General features: G+C 42.5%; 1 protein-coding gene across 1 annotated transcript; it reads left to right on the forward strand.

Moving 5' to 3' along the window:
• Positions 1-9,843: 9,843 nt before the first annotated feature.
• On the forward strand, positions 9,844-16,334 carry csf3r (colony stimulating factor 3 receptor; the record flags this gene model as incomplete). Its single annotated transcript, XM_080858667.1, has 14 exons — positions 9,844-9,913; positions 10,216-10,345; positions 10,512-10,678; positions 11,004-11,170; positions 11,531-11,678; positions 12,217-12,299; positions 12,912-13,113; positions 13,691-13,879; positions 13,989-14,090; positions 14,448-14,594; positions 14,747-14,887; positions 15,007-15,103; positions 15,345-15,426; positions 15,867-16,334. The coding sequence occupies 14 exons, from the start codon at positions 9,844-9,846 to the stop codon at positions 16,332-16,334; spliced, it is 2,193 nt and encodes a 730-aa protein (XP_080714793.1).
• Positions 16,335-17,096: the final 762 nt, after the last annotated feature.

Genomic DNA, 17,096 nt, shown 5'->3' on the forward strand with positions numbered 1-17,096 from the left:
GAGAGAGAGAGTGAGAGAGAGAGAGAGAGAGAGGGGAGAGAGAGGGAAAGGGAGAGAAGGGGACTTGTTATCAGTGAAGTGGTTTGTGAGCATAGAAACGCCTGGTGTTCCTTGCAAGGTTTGGAGCTAGCTAACTTACCACTGACTTTGATGGGAGATTATTTGCTGATGGGAGAGGAGAAAGGGACTCTTCACTGCACCCAGCCCATGCTTGGCTACCTGCCTGTCTGTCTGCCTGCCTGCCTGCCTGCCTGCCTGCTTGCCTGCCTGCCTGCTTGCCTGCCTGCCTGCCTGCTTGCCTGTCTGCCTGCCTGCCTGCCTGCCTGCCTGCCTGCCTGCCTGCCTGTCTGTCTGTCTGCCTACCTCCCTCCCTGCTCTGCTTGGCCTGTTACTCAACACACTGTTCCCTGACACATTACTGTCGTGCAATCTCACCCATAAATGTGCGCTGCCTCAGTTTAGATGGCAGCATGAACCATCTTTAATGTGATATGTGTCTGGATCTCATCTGGGATTCCAGTCTCGGTATCAATGTTTTGGCTGTTTAAGGGATCTGCTGGGTACATTTACATGAACAGAACAAACCTGGACAGAAATGTACACAAAACCAAATACATGATTACGCAGGGTGGGTCCAGTAGGGCAAGAAGGCTATGTTATATTAATTCAGGCAGCACATGCTTTTGTCCAGAACAGTTTGCAATAATGGTGAGGTGTATGCTGTCTTTATCATCTTGATGCCTCCCTGGGAATGAAACCCATTAACAATAGAGTAGGTGAGGCTACCTAATAACCGCTGTGGTTGTGCCACAGGACCATTGGTATTACATGTCAAATGCTAGTGAGTTGTGGCAGGCAGAGAAATACAGACACCTGCAAATGTTTTACCATTTGAGCAGGTACGGTTTCAGACTAATTCATCTTACTCCCGTAATGATCTTCATGAATGAACGTCATGAATATTAGCTTCTTGCAATGATGTTTTTTGTTCACCTCATTAATCCCACTGAGATTCTAGAGGAATGCCCTTTTCCACCATTTTGTATTGTAAAACTAAATACATTCCCTCCATTATATTCTATATACTATGTTCTATATACGTTCCCTCAAATCCCTTCTCTACATTATGATTTATCATACAATCAATGTTCACGAATCACTTCACTGTTTTCTTCACCTCGCCCTGAATGGTGTCCATTAAACACCACGCTGTTGTTTTGCCATGGTACAGTTATACACTCCTCCTCAGCCTTACCTCTACTTCTTATACACAATCCCCTTGAGACCTGCCACAGTTAATAAGAGTGTATTTTCCCCTCCTCTCTCATTCCCTCTTCCTCACTCCTTCTTTTTTCCCCCTCTTCTGTCCTCCCTCGCTCGCCCTGGCCCTCCAGCGTGTGCCACTGCCAGTGGCACTGGCCTGTGGTAAGGGGGAAATCAATAGTCAATTCCATTTTGCGGCTTGTGTGTGACAGGTACTAGATAGAAGTGGATTGGATGCTTGTAAGGAGCAGAAGCGTGAGTCTGAGCCGCCATGACCCCTCCTCCTCCTGTCTCCTTTCCTCCTTTCTCTCTCTTTCTGTCTCTTTCTCTCTCTCTTCTCACCTTTTCTGTCTCCCAGCTATCAAGAGCATGAAAGCCTAGTTTTGTTTCCTAGAGAGCTCACATCCCAGAGGCGGGACAGCATGGCACTGAGGATGCAGCCTCCAATATCAGCAATTTGGGATGTCCTATTGGGTGACTTAGAAGGTCCCACAAAACCTAATTGACCAATTTCAATTAAATTCAACTGAAAATATAATACGTAACTGTGTGAAAACATCAGCTTGTAATATGTACTAGGTGTCAAAGGTCTTTCTCGTTCCTGGCGAAAGGCTGTTGATATTTAAGCTCAACGACCAAATAAAAAACGTCCATCCTTCCGAAGCAATGTTGTTAATTGGCTATAATAGTGTATGTCTCAGTTCAAGACACTCTGCTGGTTTCCCAGTTACTGAACCAGGACTGTGCAGGAACACCAGAGTTTTATTAAGCATCCACACTGGATGGACAGCTACAGGACCGTGAGGACAATTTTGCTAAAGCCAATGAAAAATATAATTGATTAAAATCAAGGACTCGTTGTACTTTACAAGTCTGATAGACAGGCCTGTGTTTAACTGTGCTCTTCCTGTGCTGGTATTCACCGCATTACCACCACAGTTCACCCTTATGCATACTTTACCCCGTCAATCTGATCAGATATGCCATATACTGTACTGTATATATCGTATAGTGTACTTACATTGAGTCGGTATAAATGTTCTTTATGCATGTGTGATATGTTTGAAAGTGCAGTGCAGGACTTTTATGCCACTCAGTGTTAATGAAATTCCGATATTCTGATATTTTTTAATTCAGGGATTAGGTCTGAATATTTTTTGTGCCTTGGTACATTTTTCTCAGACGTACTCCATACATAAATTGGTAATGGATTAGGCCTGTCTCATTTTGGGCATATCTAACCAGTACCACATTAGGCCTGTCTCATTTCGGGCCTTTCTATTCAGTACCACATTAAGAAAAGGAGGATAAAATGAGACAGCTGTTTGATAACCAGAAAATACATTTGTGTAATTACAGACAAAATCACAGGTTTTTTTTAGGGGAAAATAGTCTCCTCCTCCAAAACAGTCCCTGTCTTTCACACACTCTCTCTCTATTTCATCATAAGGATGTTGACAGATGGTGTGTGTGTGTGTGTGTGTGTGTGTGTGTGTGTGTGTGTCCAATGGGGATGTACATAGGCCCTTTTATCTAGGCTCAACGCTTTAAATTCAAGGAAAATCAATCATATCATTATTTAGTGGGTAAAAACATTAAAAGAGTATAGTGGTATTTCCAATCAGAAAGGGAAGGACCTTTGTTCTCCTCTAGATTCTCGTGATGTATGCAATCAGGGTGTCGTGTTGTGGGTACTACTTCCTGACATGATTTTGTGCAACCAACCCGTCGCCCACAACCCACAAGCCTTGCCAGTATTGCTAACACTGCATTTCAATGTGTGTGTGTGAGTGCGCCTGTTCACTTAGATAGTTGTGTATGTGTGTAATGTCCCTAAAGCCATACCTGGATGCACTTTTTACCACGAGTGGAAAATTACTTCAACTTCAAACCTCAAACATTTTTAGACAAATATTCTAGTGTTTTTAAAAGTACAGAAATCCAAGGCTGAAGAGACATCACTATTTGTGTACGTAGTTACGAAAAGCCTCAAACAGAATCAGGGTAAAAAAAAGAGGAATTGACTTAGGTAGTTGCACAAGCATCAGATGCTTTTCGAGACAAAAAACCCATATTATGTCATGTGATCTCTTTTAGTAGGTGCAAAGCTGAGGAGTTTCAGCAGTCTAAATGCAAACACAGAGGCTAAGCGTTCGCTGGAACACACACGGTCTCCAGGTCTGAGTTCTACTCCTCCATTCGGCCTCTACACCCCCCATCCACTCATCTTCCCTCAGAGATGATGAGCGTGCAGGCGAGCCTTGGCATTGTTTGTGGTGAGCACCGTTCTTTCTTTATCTCTCCATCAAGCCTGCTTACAAAGCCTTTCAGAGTCTGATTGTATCGGCTTGGACTCTCTGACTGAGAGAGAGGGAGAGGAAATGGCTTTGGCTCTTGGCAGAGCATATCATTGCTGAGGCCACAGGCATCTCTTTTTTCCCTTGTTAATAATTTTACCGTGTTACCGCTCATTGGGGAACCTGGAGAACCAGCGTTATAACATTTGGCTTGATTGGCTATTTTTACTCTTTTGATAGAAGGCGTTTCATTCACAATGTGTGTGTTCTGTGCTTATGACACCAGGTTGTAGTCAGTCAGTGTATCACTGAGGATTTATTGATCTTAGTAAAAAGAATGAATTAAGTTTGGACTTGCAAAGATTTTCAGATATCTGTAAGTGTTTTGTTTCCCCCATCACAATCATGTATTTGAACAAAACAAATGTTATTCAGTCAGATTCTAGCACACTTTTAACAAAAAGTGTCATAATATATTTCTAAGTGACCACCATACTTACCACCATAAACACAATGGGTATTGTTAAGGTTACGGTAGTATGGTTAAGGTATTTAGCTGATGCTTTTGTCCAAAGTGACTTACAAAACATTAGAAAAACATTACACCCAACAAAAGTGTCAGTTAGAAATTATAATTGTAAATGTAAAACTATCTATTATTATATACATATATATATGTGTGTCCATATACAGTATGTATATATATATATACAAGAAGAAGAAGAATTTTAAATATCAAAACTATGATTATCTTAATAAAGTACACCTCAAACTAACAAATTAGACAGATGAGGTTTAAAACATTGAGTTTTAAACACAGTTCAAGCTGTCACTGGAACAGACAGCACTTGATAGGAATTTTCACCGCCAAAGTGCCATGAACGAAACGAGTCTTGACTGCGATCTCTTACTGCTGAGAGAAGGCAAAGACAACAGACACACATCAGAGGAGCAAAGTGGTCGAGAAGGATTATAGCATTTAAATAAGCTGGTTACCGATCCACAGGCTGTTCCATAGGCAAGAGTCAGGGGTTTAAATGTAATACTAGCAGCTACAGGGAGCCAGTGAAGGGTGACCAGCAGAGCAGTTACATTTAGAATAGTAAAGGTTTGTGAACATTAAGAAATCACGTAGATCACGTAGAAAAGTCATACCATTGCTGATAATTCCCTTTACGGGAGGGAATTTTAAAAACCTCTTTTCGACCAAATGTTTTACATTTATCTTCATTTGACAAACAGTTTTACACGAAGCAATTTACAGTACATTTGATGGTAGAACCATGCCCTCACAGCTCAGAAACAGACAATCATAACATCGTTGTCATTATAAGAAATGTCTCTGCTTTGTACACTATTTACTTAATTTTATTTTTGTGGATTTCAATTAAAACGTGGAACGTAATTATTTACATTTCACCAAAAACGAATCCTTAACATATACATAACGTTTGAAAGACCCTTTTGTTATTTAAGACAGACATCATACAAATGTTTGGACGGATTATTTCAATCGGCATTATGACACAACAAAGGAAGCAGAGGGGCCGATGGTGCTTCCTGAAACCAAGGATTAGCACATCAGGGATGTGAAGAGAACACAGCATTGCAACACCATGACACCTAGGGAGGTGTGACGGTTGGTCAATAAACTGTGGCATAGACAAAAATAAATACGTAGTAAGGCCCCTTTACACTGAGCCTGGATTGCCTACCCGGAAACATTTTTGGATCCTGTACCTTTTTTTATTGCGTAAGTTAAAAAGAAGTAGGACACACAAAAAAAGCAATGTTATGTGATCACTTGGAAATGTCCTCTGGTTTCGTGTGTCAGTACGGGTCGACTGGGTTCGGGACTAAACTAAGGCCATTTTTGGCTGACCCTGTAAATGGATTTTTTATGACTTTTAACCTTATATTTTTCTAGCATCTGCTCTATCTAGGGTTGATTTATTTTTAGGTTACATGAAAACATAAAACAATATGGTTCACTTTTAAAGTTGTTGGTGTGAACTTAGGAAGTTCTATAAAGTCAATTAACGACAGATAAACAACTATATGATGCACTATTTGCACAACCAATGGTGGCAAATACACAAGATGTTACCAGATAAAGATGTTGTCTATTTGAACATCATGTTTGCTTAATAAACCTAGAAATTGCTAATTTGGTAATTTGACAGCATTTAATTCACCCTAATCTCATTGGTCTATTGGTCTAAAAGCAAAACAAAACAAACAAATACTTTGCATGTAGGCCTCCATCCTCGAGGCAATGTGTATGGAGAATGTAGTAACAGCCATGCAGAGTTCTTATCAGGCTTTTTTTCAGTGGACTAATAGGTTTAAGTTAAATTGCATATTGCCATACATTAAAGAGTGCAGCAACAAGCAAAGATATTCGCCAGGACAGCTGTCCAGGTCAATGTTTGACATTTCCCTAAGCTTAATAACTGAAAATCAATTAATCCGTATCTGACAGCTCCACCATGGGCTGCCAGGCTTCAAAGCTGTTTGTATTCACCAGGGTTTTTGCCGGATATGACATCACACCGACCAGACAAATTTGTTGTGCATCCTCAGAAGGCCCAATGGACATACAGTATATACATGAATATATGTCTATGGACGGCTCAATCTGCAGCTTTCCGCTTCCGGTCCCATCTACAGGCAGCCTTAAATCGTGATTATGAGGATTATTTCCTTCGTGACCTGCGGTAGCCTTTTTGATCAAGAAAACCCTTAATCTTTCTGCCAAATACATTCAGGGCCAGAAAAAGATTCAAGGCTGAGGCCATCGAGGCATGGTGCTTGCGACGCCTCTGATACAGCAGGCTTCCTCGGCCTATTGGTTTGCCAGGAAGGGAAATGTAGCTTGGAGCTCTCCAATTTAGGCCTTTAAAAATATCCTAATAATATTCTAACTTTTTGTCAGTAACTACTCAGGAGCGGAATGGAAGGGAAGTAGGGGGAGGGGGGGGATTACATCGAAGTCCCTTAATGGAAAATGAAAAATCTGCACACTCGTTTGTGCTCACAAGCATGTTCAATCACGATGCAGGAGCAACATGCCTGCCGGTCACAAAGAAATCTCTGCAAATATAATAACTGCTCTGCCTCCGACAGGCAGCGAAGCACACTTAGAAGCTGCAGGCAATTAGCCCCAGCGCGAGGCAGAGACGCTGAAAGCCAGTAGCGGCGTGTGCCAAGGCCTTTATGCCAGTCCCTGATAAGCCCAGAATGGAGCTGCTTCAATACCATCCATCTCGCAACGTATTTTCGGCGCACTCACTCGCCCGCTGCAAAAATGAATCCGCGGAAAGCAAAAGGTTGATGATTTAGAATTGACCCTATTATGCGCTGTAACAGGTAGTGAGAGGCAGAATATTAAAAATGTGTCTGCTGTTGATATTTCACACGTATAAATATTCTGATCTGGGATGAATGGGACTTTCCTCCTCACAGGGCTTTTCAGGGTAAGATGCAGTCACCAGCATGGGGGTATTTCATACCCATTTTTACCCAGAAAAGAAAATCACATAGACTATTGATTTGGTTTGCTTACCATTTAACACCGGTGTTTAATACTTAACATTATAGATAATACATCAAATTTACAACAAGTTGTAAAATCTAAAATTTCTGAAGACAAAAACCAAAGCTTATTAAAAGAGTAAAATTCAACATTTATTTTCGTTCAAAAAGGGATACCCCACCTTTTTTTTCAGTCTGAATTACAGCATTATAGCAGGCCTTATGTTTGTTATTAGTTTGGCTGCATTTGTATGAGTATATGAACCGATGACTCTAAGGGCCCTATCTTGCCGATCAGAAACGCAAGTAGGACGGCGCCAAGCGCAAGTAGCTGTGTGGGCGGCTCTATGGTGCAGTTGCTATTTTAACGGCGGAAAAAACACACTTGCGTCCAGCGCAAGTGTCAAAAGGGTTGGTCCAAAGGAGGTTACTCAGCCATAGGTGTGGTTTGGGCGTAATATGCAATAAACCAATCCGAGTGTCATTTCACATTCCCTTTAAGAGCGAGAAGCGCATAGTCCATAGCGGCTTGTTATTTTGATGGCGGAATTACCTGGTGGAAGACCGGAGAAGTTCACAGGCGAGGAGACCGACGTGAGATTTACACACATTTTTTGGCAAGCCATATATAATTACAAGGAAAATAAAGTATTTACCACTTGAGGAAACCATTGTGATATCCATATCCAAGATATTTTAAAAATAAGCATACATGTAGCCTACACATTGACCCAAATGATTCAGGTTAATTGAAGCTGCGTGACATTTGATTTATTGTATGGCTTTGTAAAAAGCCGGGAGATAGATATATATGGGGATGCGAGAAACCCTCCAAAAGTAAGCAAAGTCAAGCAAGCATGTCAAGATATTGCCGTGATTGTTTCTGCAACGGGGCACCCGAAAACGTTGCCGAAAACGCTATAATGACGTCCGGAGACGTGGGACATCCAAGCTGGAAGGTAACACATGTTCTCGTGCCTTCACGGGAGGTGGATCTGCCTCGACCCAGGATCTGACGGCAGCAGAGGACATCGCCACGTCTACCCTCACGCCTGAGAGCGTGCAGGGATTTGGGGGCATGGAAATCGGCACCCAAGCCAGTGCACCAGCTGACCAAACCCAAGGTACATAAATAAAGTCCACATACACAGAGATGAGTTTAAAAGATTTATAATAATACTGGCATTAAATAAATGCAACAAAGCCATACAATAAATCAAATGTCACGCAGCTTCAATTAACCTGAATCATTTGGGTCAATTGTGTACGCTAGATGTATGCCTAGTTTTTAAATGTCTTGGATACGGATATCACAATGATTTCCTCATGTGGTAAATACTTTATTTTCCTTGTAATTATATATGGCTTGCCAAAAAATTGGTGTAAATCTCTCGTGAAGACGACAGAAGTAAAGTGTAGCCTACAGGTCCTATACTGTGCGGGCAAGCACATACGCCCTTAAAATAGCGTTCTGAATACGCGTTACAGACTTTAGACATTGCGCCTCACATTAGACCAGCTTTTTTTTGGTCAATGGCGCACGGCGCACGGCGTTGTTTTGAAACTGCAAAATACCACTTGCGCCAGAGAAACGCCTTCTCTGTTCCGCCCCCGCCCATGTCGACGCAAGTTCATTTCGAAGCGCGCCTCTGGAGGGAAAATCGCGCTGTGCGCCGGGTGCAAGATAGGAATGATACATGCGTCGGTGACAATGTCAATTGCGCTGGGTGCAAGATAGGGCCCTAAATGTGCACCTGCCATGTTGTGAAACCTGATATCCTACAAGCTTTCCATCCCACCACATATTTCTTTATGATTCATTCCTTGTGCCAGTAAGAAGGGCGTGAGAAACTTGAGCAAGTTATGTGAATGACTCCCTGCGTGCATTCAGTTGTCACTACAGGCGTGTCTTTCACTTCTCCCCTCAACCAGATAGAAAAAGAGCCTGGAACATGGTCCAACTCTGACCCACTCCAGATAGGCAAAAAGCCTGGGACCGGGTCCAGTTCTGACCTAGTCCAGATCGGTTTGGTTCCTGTTCGGTTTGTGTATCTGGGTTCTGTTTGAAGAGGGCAGGTGGCTGAGTAGCTAATAGGGGGGGTGGTCTGACAAAGTTTTGCAATCACTGTGTTTTTCCTGTGTCGGTTTACATGTACTTCCAGGATGGGAAAGAACCATGCAACCCCAAACCACAAGCACACTCAAGGCACGCAACGAGCCTCCACCCTCACAGATAGATGACAGGATAATTTCACATTGAGCTGAACCTGAGTAACGATTTCATGTCTCCATCTTGGCAGATGGACTCTATCATGCTGGGCTGGCCAGGCTTTGACACTGAGTGAGCAACACTAGCCTTTAGTGTTCTGGAACCAGCTAATTCGGATTTGGAAAGAGGAGGATTGTCCGCTTGATGATTTGGTACGATGATTTGTTATTTTCTTTGCCACATTGTAAGTAACTATTGATTGTAGGAGATAGGTGCTTATCTCTACTAAACGCACATTATTCACCGACCATCTGAAAAAAAATGTTCTTTTGTGCACAATAGTCTTTTTTTAGATGAGGTTTAAAAAAAAAAAAAAATGATTTTCCAACAAGTGAACTGAATTATAATGATGTGCATATAAACATGTTTTTTTTATTGACTACTGATTAAAATGTATTTTCATGGTTTACTTCTTAAATCAACAAATCCAAACCTTAATTAAGCTTCTTTCTCAATTCAGGGTTCTTAGCAGACTAACACATGATGGCCTCCCTACGGTTGTCAGCCTTTGTTTTGCTGTTTCTCACTCAGCTGAAGGGACACCTTGCGGGTAAGGGAACGTGTGTTATTGTTTATTAAAAGCTGAATTGACTGAAGAATACTTCATAGGAGCTTCCATGCAGTCTAAACGACAATGCTGTTCAGGTTGCCTTGCAATTGAACTGTTTCACTGACTAAACACACCAACTAAGGGTAGAAGGAAATGTCATATAATCTTCAACGGTGGGAAATAGTGCATACAAACACATATCATTTGAAGACAAATAAATAAACAATTATAAATGGAAATGGAAACCGAAAATAAACAAAAGCACACAGCAAAGCAAACCTCACTTTTATTTATCTGTGCAGACCCGCCATCAGGTCCCCAGAATCTGACCTGCCAAACGAATCTCACCGAACCAATAACGATGCACTGCAGATGGACTCCAGGATCTGACACACTTATTCCCACAAGCTACACCTTTCACACAGAGATAAGGTAATGTTCTCATTGTCAGTATGCACCCCCTGAGTTGCTCAGGACTGAAGTAAGCCTGCTACGTGGGTGATCATCGTGTTCCTTGAGGTTAGCCATGCATTAGGCAAGAAGGTGGTGTCTTTCTTTACTACCTCTGCATGACAACTTCCTCCTTATTTTCTCAAAGGTCAAAGATGGAGAGGTACAACTATTCCATCCCACCTGGGGTGAACAACATCATCATACCACGGACAGAGATCCCACTCTATGACAAGATCCAGGTGTATGTGAAGGCTCAGAATGCTTTGGGTCAGGTCACCACTCCTCCCCTGCTACTCGATCCTATGGAGGCAGGTAAGGCCAGGCCAAGAAGGTGATGAAAATTTGCTCTATTTCAAAGGGAAATAAAACTGAAAATGCTATATTTTTTGCCATTTGTTAGTCGCCTTCTCACTCCATAGTGGAGCATAGGCCATTGATAGCAAGTTTCCACCGGATTTTTGGTATCCACTTATTCTCGATGTTTCAGTAATCCAGTAAATCCACTGAGCGAAGGATTGGCCCACCCAGCCCGCAACAATGACATTACAGTGATATCATTGTTTTAGGTTACTTCATGACTTTATAATTACATTGACTCACGCAAGCCATTTTGCTCAAATGCTCCTTCACTCTTCAGCAAAGCTTGATCCGCCAAGGATTGAGTCAGTTAAGCCTGAGCCCAGGAGATATGGCTGCTTAATGTACAGCTGGAGTCTCTGTGCCGACCAGGCCTGGGTGTTAGTGAAACTGGAAATGGAGCTGCACTTGAAACCAGTGGACCGCACAGTCTCAGATGAAGAGAAGGTTGGAGTTTCATTTAACCTGTGATGATCATTGAACTGACAAAAAAATGCCCTCTGCTTTGCCTCTGCCTCATCCTATATTGGCGTTTGTGTCTGCTATCCTTCTATTTAAATGATAAGAAAAATGTACTCTTGTGTTAGTACAAGATGCACTTGGGATTAAAATTAGGGTAAATCCAAGGGTTAGTCATGTTGTACCAAAATCCTAGGGTTAGTGATAAGTTAGACTAAAATGTACAATAAATCTTTACTGTTCTATTGATAAGTCACATTGTATAAAAACATCTTACAAATGGATTCATGTTAAGATGACAAAAGAATCACCGTTCCACTGAGGCCTTGTGTTGTGGTGTTACTCTAGGTTCGGGTCAAGACTGTGAGGAACAAAAAGGGCGTGGAGTGTGGGCTGCTGCACGGGACAGAGTACCAGGCCCAGATTAGGGTCCGATATCGGCAGAGCCCCTGGAGCGAATGGAGCAACCAGGCCAGAGGGAGCACACTTGAAAAAGGTACCCAACCCACCATCACACCACCGACATCTGGCTTGGAACCTTAACTAGGGTCGCTACTATCTCTGCCGGGTGCTTATGCGACCAAGTGACCAAATTAGCTCTTTTATTTAGTTGAAATGTAATATTCAAGGTCTTGGACCACAAGGCGCTCATTGGCAGCAGTTGACCATTCCTCTAAATTACTATTTGTATATTTGCTGAGATGACAAGTCTCAGCAAAAGCTTAAGTTGTTTCTATCATGACTAAAAAATATGTGGTTATCATTAACTTGTTCAGAGTTTAATAAATAGATTCATGATTGACTTTTTCAAATCCTCCCAAAAGGACTCTACCTTATCCTTTAACAACAGCTCTCAATAACCACCAGGTTCTCACGCGTAGAGAGATGTGCTTTGTAACTTGGTTTTAATGCTCAATAATCAGTCTTTGTGGCAACATAATGGTGCTGTTAAATGTGTGCACTGTAACTAATGAGTTACTAATGAGTTTGGTGTATAGTACATGAGTAAGTGTGAATTATACTGTGTGTAACAGCTCCTACGGGACATCTGGATACTTGGCTGAAGGTGTCAGAGGGACAGGGCTCAGCCGGTAACACATTCGAGCTGGTCTGGAAGGTGAGGATCCTTACAATACACCTGTGTGTGTGTGTGTGAGAAAGAGATAGGACAGATAGAGGGATGGAAAGAGAAAGGGAGAGAGAGAGCGAGAGAGAGAGAGAGAGAGAGAGAGAGTGTGTGTGTGTGTGTGTGTGTGTGTGTGTGTGTGTGTGTGTGTGTGTGTGTGTGTGCGTGCGTGCGTGTGTGTGTGGTGAAAGTAAACATTGCTTGAAATATAGCATATATTTTTGGTCTCTGCTCGGGACTTCAATAAATTCACACCTCTGACAGTTATCAAATTCTTAAGTTAAATTATTTAAAGACTGCAGACAGGTGACAGGTGAGTAAAATGGCAAATGTTTTAATCCAACCGGATGATGGGATGTGAATATTCCTTTGTCCAGTTTTTATCTTAGTTTCAATCCATATCCCTAAATTCCCATTCTTTAAACTGACAGAAAATAATACCTCTTCAGTAAGTAAATGAGATTGGCATTGTTATGAAACTAGAATAGAACAAGTCCGTGTTTGTATTTAAAGGGGGGGAGATCTTCAGTAGCAATTATGCCACACATTGCCATGTCGAGGAAGCACACCATTTCCTTGTGACATCTCTTGTTTCCGTCTCAGCCCTCCAAGCAGTTCCGAGCCAATGGCAGGACTGTGTACCACGTCGTCTCCCTGGCGAAGAAGTCAGTCAGCAAGATCTGTGTCACAAGGGAACGCCACTGCACTTTCAAGCTCCCCAGGGGGGCCCGGAAGGTGTACCTGACAGCGGTGAATCCTGCCGGGAGATCCAAACCCACTGAAGTCCCTGTGTATACGAACAGAGGTATCTGAGCGTTGTCAGGGAGAATGCTCCTTTGAGGATTTCTGTCACCGTAGCACCCACACCACAGCTTGGCAGAAAGACGCGCTGTCAGTGTTCATAGCAAGCCAGGTCTATGCTCTTCAGTCCTCTTCATGACGAGCAGGAAGATCTGCCTGATATCACAACTGCAGTTTATTGCATCAAAAAAGCCATAATCTATTTTTGTACACAACCAAGCTCACTGTGAACTTCAGTGATGGTTCCTGTTTTAGGTGACAAGGACAATTACAGAGGGTGGGGGAGAGGCTCAGATTTGTATGGACAAGTACCAGCACCCCCAACATCTTAATGGAGGTGGCCTATAATTGTGTTTTCTCAAAGGCTACTGAGAGAGCCGGGGCTGTCTCTGCCTGCTCATGAACTGCGAAATTGTGTGCAACTGCATATTATCCCCTTTCAAAACAGCGAGACCAAACAGAGCAGGGAGTGACACTTATATGTCTGTATGTATGAAGTGGCTGCACTCTTGAGTGCACGTGAACAGATCCATAACCTGCTGCATGTAGTCAAACGCACTGATTTTCTTTCCTTCCTCCAGCCCTCCTCCCAGTCTCTTCTCTGAGAGTCCTTCCGCATGGTGATACAGAGCTTCTTGTAGAATGGAGCAGCCCTCTTGCCTCCTCCCCTATTGGATATGTGTTGGAGTGCAGACAGCAGCGTGACAGGGGCTCCTCTTTCGTCTCCTTTCATTTGTTGGACAGAAATCAATCCAGCGCCTCAGTGTCAGGTACATGATAAAAACGGCACGCTACAAAGTGCTAATCTATAGCATTAGCTTAAACACAATCATGCTTCAAATACCAATCCAATAAGCATTGCTTTGTGTTTGCGACCAGGTGGTATTGAGCCGTACACGCCTTACGAGATCTCTGTGTACCCAAAGTATAAGGATGGTGTGGGTCTTCCCCGCACTGAAACGGCCTATTCCAGACAGAAAGGTTGGTTTGACACATTTAACTGACCCACTACATTTGACCACACCAAGGACAGAATGGCCACACTGCCACAAGAGGACCACACAGTTGATTCATAGAGCAATAGCTCCCTCTGGTGGAAGTGTGTTTTTTTGGAACTCCATAAATTGAAGTATCTTACAATAGTGTGTGTGTGTGTATGTGTGTGTGGGTGGTTGTGTGTGTGTGTGTGTGTGTGTGTGTGTGTGTGTGTGTGTGTGTGTGTGTGTGTGTGTGTGTGTGTGTGTGTGTGTGTGTGTGTGTGTGTGTGTGTGTGTGTGTGTGTGTTTGTGTGTGTGTGTGTGTGTGTGTGTGTGTGTGTGTTTGTATGTTTGAAATCAGCCCCTTCCTCAGCTCCCACACCAAAGTTGATTCAGATCTGGCATTCCCATGCTGAACTTTCCTGGGATGAAATTCCAGTGACCCAAAGAAATGGCATCATTCAAGGCTACCGAGTTTTCTACTGGAATGAGCATGGTGATACCAAAGGTATGAACAGAAACACTTATACATTGGCGTGTTCAAATCACACAGGGATACCAAATTAAACAAATGTAAATTACTTTTGCTGTATTTGTTCACACAGAATTGAGGAATGCTGTTATGACTGCTGCTGTTAACTGCCTGTACGTCTTTCACAGTGATTGAAGTGAAGGCCACAGAAAGGCGTGAAGTCTTGAAAGACCTCAAGCCCTTGACAATGTACAAAGCCTTCATCATGGTCAGCACTTGGGGTGGTAGTCTTAACGGATCCACAGTGACCCTTGAGACAGGCTCAGTGGGTGAGTTTGCTTATTCCAATTCTAAGTCATACTCAAAGTAATTTGTATACCTCAACTAATGACGGGTAAGTGTTTCAATGAAGGTATGGAAGTATGTTTTGTGTCTCTTTCATTTACAGATGCGTTTGGAATCGTTCTGATTGGCATCCCAGCATGTGTTGGGATAACTTTGGTCTTCATCTTCATCATGCTGACCAGTTTGTCAAAGCATGAATGGTAACTTATATTGTTCTAACTACAGGGTACTATTCACAGACTTAGTATGAAAGATAATGTTCAACAGTATTCAACAGCTGATTTGGGATTTGATATTGGATCACCATGTTAACATTATTAAGTCATTACTCATTACATGTGGGATCACTATATTCACAACATAAGTAGTGTTTAAATAATGATCTTTCGATTTTTTTTTTCTCACAAAAATCTTGACAAAACTGTTGCTGATTCGCCGAAGGCTGAAGAGGTTCTTGTGGCCTAAAATTCCAGACCCAGCCAACAGCAGCATTAGGAAGTGGAGCACAACTGAATTACTACAGGTGAGAGCATGTCCTTAGCCAGGCTACAGAGGCCTGTAGGTTACTCAGATTGTAGTATTCGTCCGCCTCCATTTCACCTGTCCCTTAACTACTTTACCTTCATATGTGTGGCGTTTATGACTCTTTTACGCACAGCAATGAAAAGTATATGTGTCTGATCCCTGGGTATTGAACCTTCAATATCTTACCATGTCTTTAGAGATTCTTTCTGAGAAGTGTGGGGAAGAAAGAGCCAACTAAAGTTGTTACACTGCAATATAACTGTGTACGCTTACCCCAGCTTGAAACACTGGCTAATACAGTGTGGGGTCTGCCGCTGTTTGTAACTAGAGGATTGGAGAGGATATGTAATTTCAATAGCACCCTTTGATCTGACCAATCATAATGGCCTATTATCCAGCAGTTCATGTATAATGAAGACATAACATTTTATCTTACAGGATACCCAACCTGAGAAGAACTCTCCGGAACCCGGGCTGGTGTTTCTCTCCCATTTTAGCGTTGTTGACTTAACTGATAAGAAATACCTCCAGAATGACAAGGACCACTGGCTGTGCCATGACAATGAGTCTCATCTGCACCCCTCCCAAAGCTCCCGCCCCTTTGACTCAGATGGCATGGGTGAACCTGTCCCATACGCCACGCTGGTCTTCTCAGGCCCCTACCAGAGCCAGCCTCCTCATCCCACCTATCTGCGCTCAGAGTCCACTCAGCCTCTGCTTGAGGAGGAGGAGCCCCAGAGCCCAATGCCCTTTAACCCCCAGCCATATGAGAACATACCTGTCCAGGGGGAAATGGCAGAACATGCCTTCAGTGAGTACGAAGAGAATTCTGGGGTGGACAAGGAAGAACGTCAGTTGTGGGTGGACTTCCCACTTCTTAACTCTTTAGCAATGAATGAAGTTTGATGGCATGGAGTTTTTCTGCTTAATGTGACCCATAGCCTTCTGAGTGAAGTAAAACCGTTAAAAGAATAATACATTAGTAGTATCCTCGAGATAAAGTCAAGAAGTTCTGATTCAAGACTCTAGAATTACAGAAAAACATACCAATTATGGCTTGCTTTTTATTTGTTTATAAGGTGACTGATGATGACTTGTGGCTTTTAGAAGAACTTATGGCAACAAGTGTCTGTAGAATGTTGTGCAATGCCTCTCGAGATAATCATTTCAGTTGAAGATGATTGAGTTTTCTTCACAGAAGGATAGTTGTGTTGATTTATTCTATACCTCCACACTGCCAGCAACAAACTTAACATGCTTTTTGTGTAGCAATAACAGTTATAGTGAACGGCAGCTCCCCCAAACCGTAATGAATGGCAGTGTCACTGGTGCAAATGTGTATATTGTCGTGAGTGTACAGAGCACAAAATGGACTGGACAGTCACTGGGATTAGATTAGGACAAGTAGGATAAGAGATTGTTGATGATTTCTGTACATATTTTCTTTATTCTACAAGTGTATGTCCTTTCTTGCTATTTAGTTTTCCTATTTCTTTTTCTAAATACGCTGTGTTTTATTATTGTTTTGATCTATAAACCACTTATCCCAAGATCAAGTTCCGAAACTTTCTTAAGATAAGAGGTTCTTTGGATTTGGCACAGGTGTCAGTAAAGCACAGGTGCAAGCCAGTTTAAAGACCCTATTATGATGTCATAATGGCCCAATGT

The sequence above is a fragment of the Sprattus sprattus genome, assembly GCF_963457725.1.
Source record: "Sprattus sprattus genome assembly, chromosome: 19".
Lineage (NCBI taxonomy): Eukaryota > Metazoa > Chordata > Actinopteri > Clupeiformes > Clupeidae > Sprattus > Sprattus sprattus.